We start from the raw sequence: 15,965 nt of genomic DNA on the forward strand, positions 1-15,965 counted from the left end.
CCTGCTGGTCTTCTGGGGGAAGGTAAGTGGTGAAAACAGAGATATGGAGACACGCTGACTGCACTGGTGGGGAGTACTGGTTATACACCATACTGGTGGGCTTTCAAAATGCTAAATGGAGGTGGGGTTCTGGCTAGGGAAGGGGAAGTCTATATTGACTTGGGACAACAGAATTTGGGGGGGTGGCGATTTATTAAATCCAAGAGAGTAAAACATATCAAAAACAGTGGAGGTTGGGAATCAGACAATGTGAAGAAGTTGGGGAGAGAGGAGGAATTGATTGGGGGTGGGCTGTCCCTGAGTCATTACCTGGTGGTGAGCACTCCTTAAAAGACAGAGCTGGGGAGTAGAGGTTTACCTAATGCAGCGCTGGAATTAATTAGTTGAGGTAAAATATGTTTAGGAACATAGGAGTCTATCACTCACAAGTGTGGAAAAAAATTTCATCTCCCAGTAGAGACACTGCATTTTACACTTGCCATAAGGAAGATGAGTGTTGATGGGGGTCTGTATGATCCTGGGCTGATGATCCATAACACATATAGTCATAAAGATAAATGGGTTCTAAGTGGATCTGGTGATAAGATTCTATTCACACTTCTGGTACTTCTTATTAAAATGACTACGAACTCACATCAGGGATATATGTTCTTTGCAATTAAAGATGAAAACCAGGCCCCTTAATGAGCCCGTATAGGGTAATACATTGTCTAGTATTAGCATCATGCTATTGCCACTTTTCAGGAAGCACTGTTCGCTAGAGTCTTTTCGTAATTTTACAGATAATCATGAAGTGTAATGTAATCATGGGAAAGCATTTACAGGAAAACTTCATTTATTTGGCATGACTGGGAAATAAATGTTCCTACCTTATTATTTTAGATAACTCAAACATCCCCCTGGAGAATCCAAAATTTAAAGAAAAAAATCTGTTTTCAATGAACTTCTTTTACAATTTGTTGTTTCTTTAAATACGGTAAAAGAACATAATTTAATCCTTTCTTGACTACTTAGACTAAGCAGGCTAGCGTCATATCTGAAAGTTAGGTAGCCAAGGCCAAGATATTTAACTTCTCTCAACTTTCCTTTTCTCTTCTATAAAGTCAATACCAATTTTATAGGGTCATTATGAGAATTTAATGAGATAATGCAAAGAGAGCTTAGCTCCATTTCTGTCACACACAACACAATCAAGGGTACCTATGATTATCAGTAGCCTCATCAGATCAGCACCTTAATTAGTAACATCAAAATCTGCCTCCACTCCAATCAAATGATGGCATCAGATCATATGACCCTCGACAAAATGACCCTAGACTACTGAGGTTTTGAATTCCAGTTCCGTGTTTTTCAGTATCTTCACTCTTTGCTGCAGTGTGTGTGCCTATACACAACTGCATTAATTTTTCTCTTCAACCACTGGATTTTCTGTTTCTAATATATTCTGGTATAACAAACTTGATACCTGAATTTACTAGGACTGTGTAGACTAAGTATAAAATTAATTTTGAATGAGAGCCAGAGGGCCTCTGTCATAAGCAAAGTCATGGATATTAGTGTATGAAATTGGTGACATCCACGTTGGTTATTGAGAAACATTTCTTGAATTCATCTCAACTTTTCAAATATTTGTCAGGCATCTGTTATATAAAGTCTAGATCACTGTCATAGCCTTTTATTTCATGATCAAATGCATTAGAGCACTTAATATGTTCAAGATGTGCTGCTGTACTAGGTATTAGGAATGCAAAAGTGATGAGCTAGGCCCTACTTTTAATTAGGGAGGCTGACCAGAATCTTCTCCATTGTAATATCTTAAGATTGGTATGGAGGATCAGGCTTAAGTTATTTTACCTAGACCTGAGTTTTCTAGGGGAAATGACATTTAACTTGGTTAAGTAAGAGTCAGACAAATAAGTGAAGAGAAAGGCAGGGACATTGGAAGTGTAAACATCCAGAGGTAATAAAGAACTTGGAAAAGTTGATGACTTGAATAAAGCTCACTGTAGGCGAAACATAAAATGGAACCGGAGGATAATACTGAGTTGTAACGCTGAGTACGTACATTAAGCAGGGACACAGATATGCAGACTGTGTAAACCATGGTAAAGATTTTGGGCTGTTTTCCAAGGATTATGAAGGGCTGTTTAAAGGTTTAATCTGTGAAGTGATATACTCAGGCTTATGCTGAGTATATCATGTTTCAAAGGTCATTTTATGTTAACCACAGATAATAGATGGAGAGTACAAGTCAAGGGATGGGGGACGGTGAGCATGCTGCCCAGTGGTCCGGGGTGGGGAGACTGCAGTGACCCACACTAGAGCGTGGGCCGTACAAATGGTAGGGATTTTCACGAGGGAAAAACGGTAGAACTTGAAGACCAATAGAATAAAGGGAATGAAAGAGAGGTAGGTGTCAAGGCTGACTTTGTGTTGCCCAACATCACAGATGGTGGTACAATTTACTGAACAAAGGAATACTGACAAGGGACCACACTTGAAAAAGAAGGTCGAGAACTGAGACTCAAAACTTGGCAAATTTGAGGTACCTTTGAAGTATATACTTATCCCCTGGGAAGGGACCAAAAGGTGCCCATTACTGTGTGTATTCCAACCTCTTATGCTGTTCCATCAGTCAAAAGTCCTGATAGTATGTCCCAGCAAGGCCACTTCTAAATTTTTACCAAGAGGAAATGAAAGTATATCATCCACACAAAGACTTGTAGACAAATATTCCTAACAGATTTAGTTATAAAAGACAAGACTGGAAACAACCCAAATGCCCATCAGGGAGTGCAAAGTTAAATTGTGGTATATCCTTGTAGTGGAACACTATTCAGCCATAAATAAGTAAGTGAATAAATGGAGTAAGCTATTGATACGTTCAATGACATGAATGAATCTCTAAATCATTATGCTGAGTAAAATAACCCAGACCAAGAAAAAAAAAAGCATAATGCCATTTTTATAAAATTCTAGAAAATGTAAACTAATATATAGTGAGTAAAGCATAGAGAGAAGAAAGAATTGCAAAGCTGCACAAGAGAACACTGGGAATTATAACATATTTGGTATTTTGATTGGGATGATGGGTTTGTGGGTCTACGCATATATTAAAACTCACAGTATTTAGTATACTTTAAATATGAACAATGTATTGTGTGTAAATTGTACCTCAATAAAGTTATTAAAAAGTCAACCCCCTGATCACCTGCTTCCAACCAGGTGAGCTCTCATTCCCTGTTCTATGTCCCATCATAACAACCTGTTTGATAATTAGCAGCATACCCGTTTGCTCCTTCTCTCCCTGTGGATTTCCAGCTGGGCGCCAAAAGAGATTAAGCCCCTTTTGTTCCATGTGTCTCTTACAAACCTAACACAGTGAATGAAAGGATGAAGCATTGGTAGTCTCACTCATGCTGGTAAATATCTGAGAATGAACACCTTTTCCTATCAAATCAGGTCCTACGAGGACAGGGCAATAGGGGATGGATCAATGGTGGATACTAGGAAAGGTGTCTGCTTACGGTGCTCTCATATGCAAGTGAGGGACAGGAGGGTAAACAGGAGAGAGAGTGAGATAGTTAGGAAACAATGCTTTAACTTGAGACACATGTAGACACCAGTAAAGAAAAATCTACGGGGAGCTGGAACACAATATAAAAACTATCCCATTTAATTTATGCTACCTATGAGACACCAAAGAACAATGCTTACATTTTAGGAATGGTGTTGGAAGTGCAAATCGAGAGAGAGATTTTGTGCATATGTTAGATGCAGCCGTCAGGGAACACCCATTCTGGAATGAAGCGATGTCACGTCACTTTGGGGTTTCACTGTCATTCAGCTTCACTCTGAGCTCACTGCCCTCAGGAAGCTAGCAGGTTAGACGCTTTAACTGAGAAGGGAAAGCTTTGAGTCCTGGGAGATATTCCTGTAGCTGAGAGTTTAATTTTAACTAAATGGAAACGGCTCATGAAATAAAAGCAAGATTGAGCCTTTATGGAACATTTTTGGCGGCAGTCCCAAGATGAAAAACCAGGGTCCAAAGGTAAACTTAAAAAGATGCCTGTAGGGTCACTTAAAGCATCTGAAATGACCTACCATGGAAAATAAAATCCTAATGGGCAAATCCTTGTGCTTTATCTATACATACAAATGGAAAGTTAGATAGTTATCTAGCTGTTTTTAGATATTCAGTTTTATGCAAACGATGTTATTCTTAACGGCATTTTTGTAAGGCCCTCATTGCATACCATTTTAATTAAATTTTTATTTATTTAGCCACTGTGTTCACTGCCACGGAGCTGTAAATTATAATTTAAGATATAATTATTTCCTGATTTCAAGGATTAGCCTCTCCCTGCGCTACTTAAATAATATGATAGAAATTCTGTGATTCAACACTCAACTGAAAGATAAGAACAGTGTTTCAAGGGGGTTGGAAGAAGAGAGATCTATGTAAGCAATATGGAACAAGTAACTTTGCAAAGAAGAGATGGGCTTTGAGGCTACTCTTGAAGGATTCTTGAACTGGGGAAGTGATATAAGATAGAGAAGGGCATCCACATAGGAGAACAGGAGGAGTACAAGAGAGATACCACAGAAAGCTCTCAGGTTTCCCTCCTTGTTAAAAAAAAAAATCTTATGGTGTCTGAGTTTGTTCAAAGTCTAAGAAAAATATTAGCATAGGCAGGGCTTCTCTATAATGGTGTAATGATCAAACCTGAAATAGAAACCACCTCAGGACAGAGGGAGGGTAAAAAGGCGTCAATTTCTCATTGTCTCCCATCAACACCCACTGTACTACACATAGTTCATAGATCAAAATCTTTTTTGACTGTGGACCTCAGATTGGACTGCCTGCGAATATGGTGTTCCACAGCACAGGCTAGTTTTATCTGTTTCTGGATTTTAATGCTTATTTTAAACTTCTGTAGTGAGAGATACTCTAGCAGGGTACTAAATATCAAAATGGAATTCATCTTTACTAATGGCTTTAAAATTAATCTGGGTTAGGGATTATAAAATTATAGATATTAGTATTTCCCTACTGTGTGATGAAAGCAACCCATGCTATACCATGCATTTAAGAAATGTCACCACACAAATCCCAAGATGGTCTTCCTCCACAATTCCAATGGCCAAATCCTTCAGGAACAGAATGCCATCCTCTTCTTAAATAATAATGTTAGATATAGTACTATTTTTAGAGTTGCTTGAGGGTTTGTTTTCTTGGTTTTATTTTTTTTGCGGTACAACACGGGCCTCTCACTGTCGTGGCCTCTCCCATTGCGGAACACAGGCTCCGGACGCACAGGCTCAGCGGCCATGGCTCACGGGCCCAGCCGCTCCACGGCATGTGGGATCTTCCCGGACCGGAGCACGAACCCGTGTCCCCTGCATCGGCAGGCGGACTCTCAACCACTGCGCCACCAGGGAAACCCTGTTTTTTTTTTTTTTTTTGATGTTAACTATAACAGGCCAAGTAGGAGGCATAACCAATATGAGAGGCAGATCAACTTGCCTAGGGCCACAGATACCGCAAATAAAAGAAAATAATTTTAACACGTATTTAATATTTTACAGGTTCTAGGCAATATTCTATGAACTTTCACATACGTTAAAATCACCATAACAACTGTGTGAAGAGAATATTATTAGCCCAATTTTATGGATGAGGAGACCGGGGCTCAGTAAGATTAAAAGCAACAGAACACAGATATAAACTCAGGTCATCTGACCCCAATCCCAATATTCTGTGTAATCATCATGATTAAAGTAACATGTATTAGGTACTTGCTCTATGCCATCTTCTCTGCTAAGTGTTTTATATAAATCATCTCATTCCAGCATAATGTCCCTAGAAAGGAATATCACTGGCTAACATTCACAGATTCAGAAACAGGTTGATCAAGGTCACACAGCTGATAAGTAACCCAGCTAGAACTTGAAATCTGAGTTTAGAACTAACACTCTTTATTAATATATTTTGCTGCCTCTTAAAGGATAGTGCAACCCTAAAAGTGAATTCAGTTACAGGTATTAGGACCTTATTCAGGCAATATCTATGTGATAAAGTGAGGGAGAAAATCCATTCTCTTGGGGAATCAGACAGCAAGCACACATTGAAATCTCATTAGAAATTAGTTACAGGAAATAATACGTTTAAATGTTTCAGTATATCATCCTCCTCCACAAAAAGGACACTTCCATTTTCGCTTAATAGCCTATCCTTAATTAGCAATGACAAGAGCCTCAATTATGGATTGCTTTCTATATGTGCCTAAACATGCTTAGCAATTTATATAAAATATCTCATTTAATCCTCACAACCAGACTATTAAGTCTATGATTTCTTCCTGTGAATCAAGGGAACAGTATACAAAGCTCAAAGAACTCGAACAGGTACTAACCTACCTAGTTAAGGGAAGCAGAGCAATTCTGGCCCACAAACACCTTGGAAGCTAATCATCTCTGCCTTTCACATGGAAGCCACAGTTGTGAGATTATTCAGCAGTCACCTGGTGAGATGTAATGCATTTCATCTGATATGACTGTGGGAAATGTGCTATAAAAATAAACCCAGTGTGCCTTGCTTGTTGTGCCGAAGAAACCTCCCTGGACAGTGTGAGTGGATAAAATATTGAAGAAATATTGCTGCCCATGATTAGAGTTAGAGGGATGGAAAAAAATGAAGCATATATTTGAGAAGGGGATAAACAGCCACAGACTTCCTTACTTTTGTCCAGAGAATGTGAGCAATTCAGCAAAGAGCTCCTAGCCTTCGTCTGTGTAAAACTATTGCTAGACGTTAACTTGCCAGGGCTGCAGGACCCAGCACCTCCTGCATGTATACCCTGTCAATGGAATGTGAGCAAAGGTAATGAATGTCACTTCTGGGATGGAGTGATTAAGAGCAGAGCCTCTACACCCTTTTCTCCTCTGTCTTCCAACTACATTCCAAAGGCTTTGAGGCCCTAGGAAATAGAGTCAGGACACAGAAGAAGCCTGGGCTCCTAATTCATTTCATGGAGAAAAGATCTCAGCAAATAAAAAATATCATGTTGGATTATGTCCTTAAAAGCACAAACTCTATTAGATAGATTCCCATCTTGGGCAGGTGAATACTCAAATACATGATAAGGCTAAATAAAATATTTTTCTCCTGATATTCTGTTCATAAGACTATAATGATACTTGTCCAACTGTACAATAATTATGTGTTAACCTCTATGACTCCCCTCAAGACTGGGAGACCCTCCAAGGTAATGATAATGACTTTTTCACCTTTCCAGCTCAGCACCTAGATCAATACCAGGTATAGTATCCACAGTAACAAATATTTTGTGAATATATGAATGATGTGTAAATAGATGAATACAAGTATGAATAAATGAGTGAAGAGACTGGAGTATACAGAGAATAAAACAATTATTTTCATAACAAGACCACACAAATTACTTTCCATTTGACTTTAGAATGCATTTTGGAACTTACATTTAAATGTGGGTGTGTCCAAATCAATTCAAAATCACTCAAATAATAGAATTAAGTCAAACCATGAGAGGTTATAAAAAAGAAAAGAAAAAAGCTTGTCTCTTTTGTTCTTCATCCTCAATTTCTCTCCCTAAACCTTTCTGGCTTAGGCAAAGCACCAACCTAACTTGAATTGTCCTTTTTCATTCAAAGTGTGTTACCTTCCTGCTGAGTGTCTTAAGTAAAAGATAAAGAATAAATATGTTCTCAGCTCCTGTGAGGCTGCAGGTTTAGTCTAGGTAAAGAAAGGGTAAAATAGAGAAGTTTGCCATTTTTTATATGACTTTCAAAGTTCTTCAAGGCTGTTTTAAGTCACATACCTGAATCAGAGGGTACCAAGCAGTCTGCTTAGGTATACAGTTCTGAATCTAATGTTTGTAAGTGGGACATGAGATAATGATCCCCTCAACCCTTGGGGCTGCCTGGTACAGCCTGGGTTACCCAGAACCCTGCAACTATTCACATTCAGCCACAAATAGCCTCTCTAGGGTCTCCCAGGAAGGTTACCCGAGAGAGAGAGAGTGTCAGACAAAAGGTCAAAAGTGGTCTCGGATGGCAGACACAGTGAGAAACGCCACACCCATGGGTCCATCAAAGTTCTCTTGCCATTCAACCAGCGGGCATCAACTTGTGCAACAGCCAGCGGCGAGTATGCCAATGCTCATGGTGAACAAGAGATTGCTAGGATTGCTACAAGAACTAATGATCCAGAGCAAAGATACAGCAGGTCAGGGGCGGGAGTCCCAGGAGACCTTGTCAGCGTGAGTTTAGGTGGTTACCCACCCATCTCTGTCTTCATGTAAAGACGATATGACCGCCTAGTGGATGTGAAGGCTCTACCACAGTCTGTGCCTTCTACCATCATTATTGGGACATACCTTACAAAAGCAACCACCAACTTGGAACGAAATCAGTCTCATACACATCATCAGATGATACTGCAATGAGTTTTTGTGTGCCAAAGAAAGAAGAAACTAGATTCTTTGAAAAACGCTGGCTTGAAAATTTTTGATCATAAAAATGATTAAAATTTTCTTGTCTAATGTGACGATCAAAAATAGAGAGATGTTATTAAAACACTGATTAGAATTACAGTCACAACTTCAAGAGTAAGACCTGGTAAACAAAACAAAAAAACCAAAAAACACTTATGTTTGTGGAAGCAACTACAAGTTTCTCAGTAAAAATCCTGAAAAGCATTACTTGAAAATTATGTAAATTAAGTATTTGATATCTTTCCCAATACTTTATACTTTATTATGGCTTGTTATTTTAAATTTTTATTTATATTAGTTGTTTTACTTTATCATTGTTTAATATAAAGGCTATACAATTTTTATCAAGCTCCATTTAGATCCCCTCTAGTTTATTCTAGTATAGCATACAAGTATCATTTAATAAGTGTGCCATGAAGTGAAAACAGTAAGCAGTAGTACCTACCTATATAAGCAGCATATTAATATTCACAACTAGACAATGTGTTCTAGAGTCGAAGGGGGCAGAACCCAGAAGATACCCTTAGCCTACTGATTAGGTAAATATTCAATTTAAGATGATATATTCCCTAGACCACACAAAAAATAGATACCAGTGTAATAATAAGATTTGAGGTCTGTAATTTTATCTAGCAATGTAGCCCTTAAGGCAGAAATCGCTGGTGTTTCATGAATTAATTGCCTATCCTGGAGCTTTTCAACATAGAATACAAATTAATCCCACACACCTTACTATTATAAAATTTACTTACATTTTTCATGACACATGCAGAATCTAAAGATTTATAAATATGGAGTAGATAATGCTTTCCATTTAAATTTGGCATCAAGCTATCGCTCTGAGCCCAAAATAACAATGCAGACAACGCTGGTTTAAAAAAAATCCCACATTTACTTAATTTTGGCTGTTTGTTCCTTTGCCTAAGTGTTTGGTTTTTTCTTTTTTTTTAATCTTACTCTCTAAAGCCAAGCCGAAGTTCTTTCTTCGAAGAATCAGATTTTTTGACTGATGGTGAAGCAGATGGATCACAAAATTAGGAGGTAGGACAACTGGATATTTCTGATTACAACTCTTTTACAGATTTGTTTGCTTGAGTATGGTTTTTTGCTTCTTATTTGAGCTAGTTTCCTCATCACTAGAATGAAGGTTTTCATTAAATATTTCTGAGTGTTCTTTTGAGCATCATGTGAATTTGTGATCCTGTCTAACTTGTTGCAGAAAAAATTTAAATGTATATAATCTTAGAAGTATTTATACTAGTTATAAATTCAAACAAAGTAGGGATTTTAAATGCTGAATTATCCTGATTTTATGCCATGCTGCCACTAATAAACAAACAGCAAGTTCCCTGATAGTGATTCTCTATTATGGGATATTGATATATTTTGTGATTTGGAGGTTGAATTGACCTCCCCCTGTTTACAAGACACAACTTTCTGATTTGCCACCTGCTATGTCTCCTATTCATCTTTTTGTAAGACTTTTTAAACATCAAGCAAAACCCTCATGGTACAGAATTTCCCACAAGTGGCCCACATTTGAACAGTAGGATTCAACTGAGACTTGAAGATGGGCCACACGCAGCACACCCTGCTGACATGTTCCTCTACCCACGTCCCTCCTTTTCTCACTGCCTGGTAATTGAAGTGTATTTTTGTCAGTGGTGTCAAAGCCTGTCTCCTAGGCTGTCTTATTATTTTTAAATCCCCGACAAGTCCACCACAGTGATCCAGCTCCTTGCACTTTATAGGTGCTCAAGATCTATTGGCCAAGCCAACACGTACGTCTCTCTCAGTTTCTCTAGACTTGCAGGTCCTTAACTGCAGACCCTAGGGTGACTGGGAGACACAGCAGCTGGCCTGGAAGAAACTGTGCATAAACCACAGATTTTTACTTATGCAGCTTTGTGCATTAATTCTGGATAAGCACATGATAGAATGTCATATGTGTGAATTTTATTTTTCAGGTGTAGTGATGGTGGGAAAGAGGCTGGTAATAGCTATTGTAGACCACACTGCATTACAAAAAATCTGATAAATCCAAGCAATTGAATTCAAAATGGTCAATTAAGGGGAAAAATGCAGTCATTTAACTTGATAATTCTACATGATACATTAAGTCTCTCACAGACTCCACCACAATGAAAGCGAAAAGAGTTGAACGAAGGTAGAGGAAGATTTTCTTTAAGGTCCACTACTTGATTTCTTTTAGCTCCTAAATATGTGGGAAGCAGTAAAGCATGGTGCTCAGGCCATTGTACTCACCTGATCTTGGAGTTGGGCAGTGTAATTTGTGCACTGGCTGAACAGATGGATAACTGATCATAGGCAAATTCTTAACTTTTCTCTTCCTCAGTGTCTTCATCTGTAAAATGGGGATATTATTGGTACTTACTTCTTAAGAGCTTTGTGAGGATTAACTACACTAATCCATGGACAAGAGACACGTTGTCTACATAACAGGTGCCCAATAAGTTACAGTGATTGTGTTGTGTTGTTGATAATGCCCATGACAACAATGATGGCATGTGTCTATTTTTATCATTATAGTGTGATTACACGTCATATATGTTGTATCTCCTTGTTCTGAGATTAACATAGCCTCTTTTAGAAACCACCAAAAGGCTCAACAGTATTGGTGAGAAACATCTGTGAGCAACAAACATTCAGACACAAACATTCAATTAAGACGACCGCTTCCAGAAGCTGTCTCTGAAGCATGTCTGATCTAGAAGGGATGCCCCCATGCACTTCCTGCTGGGAGAGAATCTTTTATTGTTGCCAGTCAGGATCATTCCCTGTTGGTTTAAATTAACCTGAAAGATCCTCAGCAGTTTAGGTACGTTTAGCTCAACATCGCAGATTGTTTATACCTGTGATGCAGGCACGTCAAAAAAACAACTACTGAGCCACTGGCTTAGGGTTTCCAGCTGAAGCTACAGCGGTTCTTTTCTGTAAGCACAGGAAATCAGCCAAGCTCAGTTTGCTTAAGACATTCAGGTAAACCGTTTGCTTTGTCAGAGCACTCTCTCCCAGAACGACCAAGATATTCTGAATCATTTACTTCTTTCCCATTTGCCATTCTTTTCATGAGGTGGATTCCCCAATCGTAAACACAAAGAAAGTGTTTAATCAGAAGCAGCCAGAAGTGATTGGTGATAACTGGGATTTAAAGGCTCAATCTCAAATCTAGTTTCAGTTGTGTTTCACCAGAGATTTTTCAGATTCTTGCTATGAGAGTCTGGCAGAAGACAATAAAAATCATGATTTCCTCACTTTTTTCTGACGTTTTGCTATGGCACTAAATAATATGTTCAGTATTCCCCTGGATATATATAAAGCACTTTACGTGGTGTGTTCATCATTTGCCTCTGACTAAAATGTCCAAATGACTGAGAATTAATGAAAATCATTATGGATAGGAGCAAAGGATGTGTACCAAGATGTTCACTAAAGCATTGTCTACAATTGTGAAAATGAAAACATATATTATAAACTGTATAACAATAGGCATGAAGTATTTACTACTACATGGACTACTATGAAACCATTAAAATAATGATGTAGAAACAAAAAAATGTGAAAAATGGGTTTTAAAATAAAACAATAACACACTAATATTAGATTATTTAGTTATTATTCTGGGTCCAACCAGAAGAAAAACAAACAGTAATTTGAGCATGGAAAGTGTAATGAAAAATCTATTAATTATGAAAGAGGATTAGAGTAAGGAAGGAATGGCCAGCGACAAGTAAAGAGAACGCCAAAACACACAGTTAGCAGAAATAAGGAGAGCCGCTAACCCTCCAGTTGAAAAGAAGACCTCCTCCTCCCTGCCCACAGGACTGAGGTCCAGACCCGGTTGAAAAGAGCATGACTGTGGCTCACTGGATGGTAAAGAAGCTGCTGTGGTGTCTCATGGTGGAACTTTCTGGAAATATGCCCTCTGTAAGTTGCTGGAAATCCACATTCTAGGGTTCCAGTAAAACTATGCACGGGGAGATTTCTCACCTGAGGCGCTACTCCAAAACTGCTTGATAGAAGATGCTGACGGAAGCTGTCGTCCACTGCTCTCTCTGCGCACTGCTGAAGCCGACTACCGAGAAGTTGTGAGCCCCGGGAGCAGGGCTGACGACGCCTTCGGAGCTGCAGGAGTGAGCGGGTGCTGAAGACGCCACCAAGAGCCTTCCCAGCAAGCACCGGGGCATCACGAAGCAACACCTTCCACAGGTGCCATCAATTAGGAAAGCCTAACATCACACGAGCTGGCCAAGGAAAAACTATTTAAAGGACCCATAGCACTTTTCACAGAGCAAGTAACAAAAGAGTGAATTTCGAGCTGAGAGGCGGTAACCAATGTTACCTCAAGAAAAAAATTAAATTAAAACGGAGTTGTTTTTTTTTTTTTTGTGGTACACGGGCCTCTCACTGTTGTGGCCTCTCCCGTTGCGGAGCACAGGCTCCGGACGCGCAGGCTCAGCGGCCATGGCTCGCGGGCCCAGCCGCTCCGCGGCATGTGGGATCTTCCCGGACCGGGGCACGAATCCGCGTCCCCTGCATCGGCAGGCAGACTCTCAACCACTGCGCCACCAGGGAAGCCCTAAAAAGGAGTTTTTATCACATAATTGGTGAAATGCAAATTCAAGCAATAAGATGCCATTTTTGACTAAAAAACAAACTGACACAAAGAGTATAATATTAAAACGTTAACAATGGCTCTCTTTGGGTGGGAAATTACCAGTGAATTTCTCATTTTTCTTGGAGCATTGCCATATTCCTACAATATAAATGTACATAGACTTCCAATGCACAAAAATAAAATACAATTATCAACTCAGCTACCCAATAAACTTACCAGTCACTCAATAACTTTTACTCTATTTAATTACAGCATAAAATGTAAGAACAAATGCAATATGGATGCTGCATATTAAAGGGACTCGATCAGTCTTGCTCATTTTGTGGAATCAAGGAAAGGACCATTCAAGCGTTTCCATGAGTTTCTCTTCCATTCTACCTAAAACTCCCTCTTGCTGGAGGAATTCTGTCCATCAAATTCTAGTTATCCAAATCAACACATCTAATGTATCTTACAGGGGTATTAGTGCTTTGTGTGTGTGTGGGGGGGAGGGGTGGTGGGTACAGGTGAAATAAGTTTAGGAAATGATCAATGTACCAAAGGGGAACAGGTTTACATATTATTGTTTCTATCTGTACATACCACACAGGTTTGTACAGAACTGCAATAGTGTTTGGATCTAGCTAGAGCCTGGATATGATTCTGCTTTACCAACCCAACAAGGAACTTCTGTGCACATGACTGAATCAAGGTGAATGAACATGTTTGGGGGAAGTTTTAAAGGCCTACACAAAGCACTACAGCTCTGTCAAGTGATGTAATATAATTATAAAAGTTCTTTAAAAAAAATTTACTGTTGCCTTTCAGTCTACCTTCCTGTATTTTACTACACTCTACCTTATTTTAAATGTGATTTAAGGAAATGTTTTGCTCCATACTTTCTTAGTCTATCCCTCCCTTTCTTCCTCTCTGCCTTATAAAAGAATAAATATATAATCGAGCCAAAAAAAAACCCCTCCAGCTTATTTGTACAAAAAAGCTTCAACTAGCAACCTAAGTGTCCATCGACGGATGAATGGATAAAGATGTGGCACATATATGCAAAGGAATATTACTCAGCCATAAAAAGAAATGAAATTGCGTTATTTGTAGTGAGGTGGATGGACCTAGAGTCTGTCATACAGAGTGAAGTAAGTCAGAAAGAGAAAAACAAATACTGTATGCTAACACATATATATGGAATCTAAAAAAAAAAAAAAGGCTCTGAAGAACCTAGGGGCAGGACAGGAATAAAGACGCAGATGTAGAGAATGGACTTGAGGACACGGGGAGGGGGAAGGGTAAGCTGGGACGCAGTGAGAGAGTGGCATGGACATATATACACTACCAAATGTAAAATAGCTAGCTAGTGGGAAGCAGCTGCATAGCACAGGGAGATCAGCTCAGTGCTTTGTGACCACTTACAGGGGTGGGATAGGGAGGGTGGGATAGGGAGGGTGGGTGGGAGGAAGACGCAAGAGGGAGGAGATATGGGGATATATGTATGTATATAGCTGATTCACTCTGTTATAAAGCAGAAACTAACACACCATTGTAAAGCAATTATACTCCAATAAAGATGTTAAAAAAATAAAAATAAGCTTTAAAAAAAGCTGTCAACTACAAAGGGACATGTTACCGCCTGCTACCATCAATATAATACCTAACAATTTATCATTGACGCTGTAAGAAAGTTAGTGGTGTACCTAAAACCATCTTTTATTTTAAATATCCCTTGTTGTGCTAGTAATGATTTTCCTTTATTATCCCCAAGTCATATATTTAAACCTAAAGAGACAAACCCAATTTCACTTCTCTAAATTATTCTACTGTACCCACATGTACCCTAACTGTAGGAGATGCTTGAGCCATTTTCTACTTAAAATTCTGAAAGACTTGTGCTCACATAATCCCCACTGACACTTTTGCAAATGACCAAAAATTTCATCAAGGTCACTGGATCAGAACAATTAGTGGGTACATCAAGTAAAAAGCAATATAAAGGGTTAACACTAAGAATACCTTGAGGGAAAAGCCTAATTGTGTGCCTCTGTAGGTAAGACATCCATATTTCTTTTAAAATGCTTTTAGGGCAATACTACAGATGCATGTTAATATATCCTGCTTGATTTAAAAAAAAACTTTAATGGTGGAACATATCAAATTCAAATCGCACAAGTTGCAGCGCTTGATTTTTCTTAAAAGGTCCATTTTTACTCCTTACTCTTCAATCTTGACATCACTTTTAGAATGCGTCCCCAACACCTGCCCCCTGATCCAGGCAGGCAGTGATATTTCCTTACGTCTATGTTTCTTTTATCACATTGCCTCATAATCATTTACTTAATCAACTTTCTGCTTCACTACAATATGAGTTCTGTGAAGCCAGGATCCATGTTTTATTAAGTTTGAATCTCCAAAGTTTAGTGGATTTGCTGTTTCAACAAATATTTATTAAATGTCTACTCTTTCCCAGATGTGTGTGCCGGGTATAAATAAGGTGGCTTGTCAAAAAGAGAGATGCGGTTCTTGGGCTCATGGAATTTAGAGTTCAGTGAGGGAAACAGTAAATTCACAAGAAAACATTCTAACAAATAATTACAAATTCATACAAGTTCTATAGTATAAAAGAGAAAGACGTTGCGACACATATTAACCTGGGGGAATTTCTCGGGATAAACAGGACAAGGTCACCCTTGGAGGCCACTTGGAAGCCACTTGGAAGTATGTGAGGCTCAACATAAGGGAATAGAGTGTGTGAAGTTTCTGAGTCCAGGAGAACTCAGCAGGAATAAATGGAGGAGTGAAGAAAT

The 15,965-nt window shown here is 38.9% G+C and overlaps 1 protein-coding gene and 1 long non-coding RNA gene across 2 annotated transcripts in view; both read right to left on the reverse strand.

The window, feature by feature from the left end:
• The window catches only part of LOC309969294, a 312,522-nt gene that overhangs the window by 282,956 nt on the left and 13,601 nt on the right, over positions 1–15,965 (reverse strand). The gene's annotated exons all lie outside the window — the stretch shown is intronic.
• Positions 1–15,965, reverse strand: part of LOC309968266 (uncharacterized protein) — a gene marked incomplete at its 5' end in the record, with an annotated part of 47,196 nt that overhangs the window by 28,778 nt on the left and 2,453 nt on the right. The window contains 2 exons of the mRNA XM_082849492.1: positions 10,800–10,899; positions 12,546–12,755. Of these exons, the coding sequence (XP_082705618.1) occupies positions 10,800–10,899; positions 12,546–12,755 (310 nt within the window). The remainder of the gene's footprint in view (positions 1–10,799; positions 10,900–12,545; positions 12,756–15,965) is intronic.

This window comes from Leucopleurus acutus (genome assembly GCF_964270905.1).
Source record: "Leucopleurus acutus genome assembly, chromosome: 11".
NCBI classification, from domain to species: domain Eukaryota; kingdom Metazoa; phylum Chordata; class Mammalia; order Artiodactyla; family Delphinidae; genus Leucopleurus; species Leucopleurus acutus.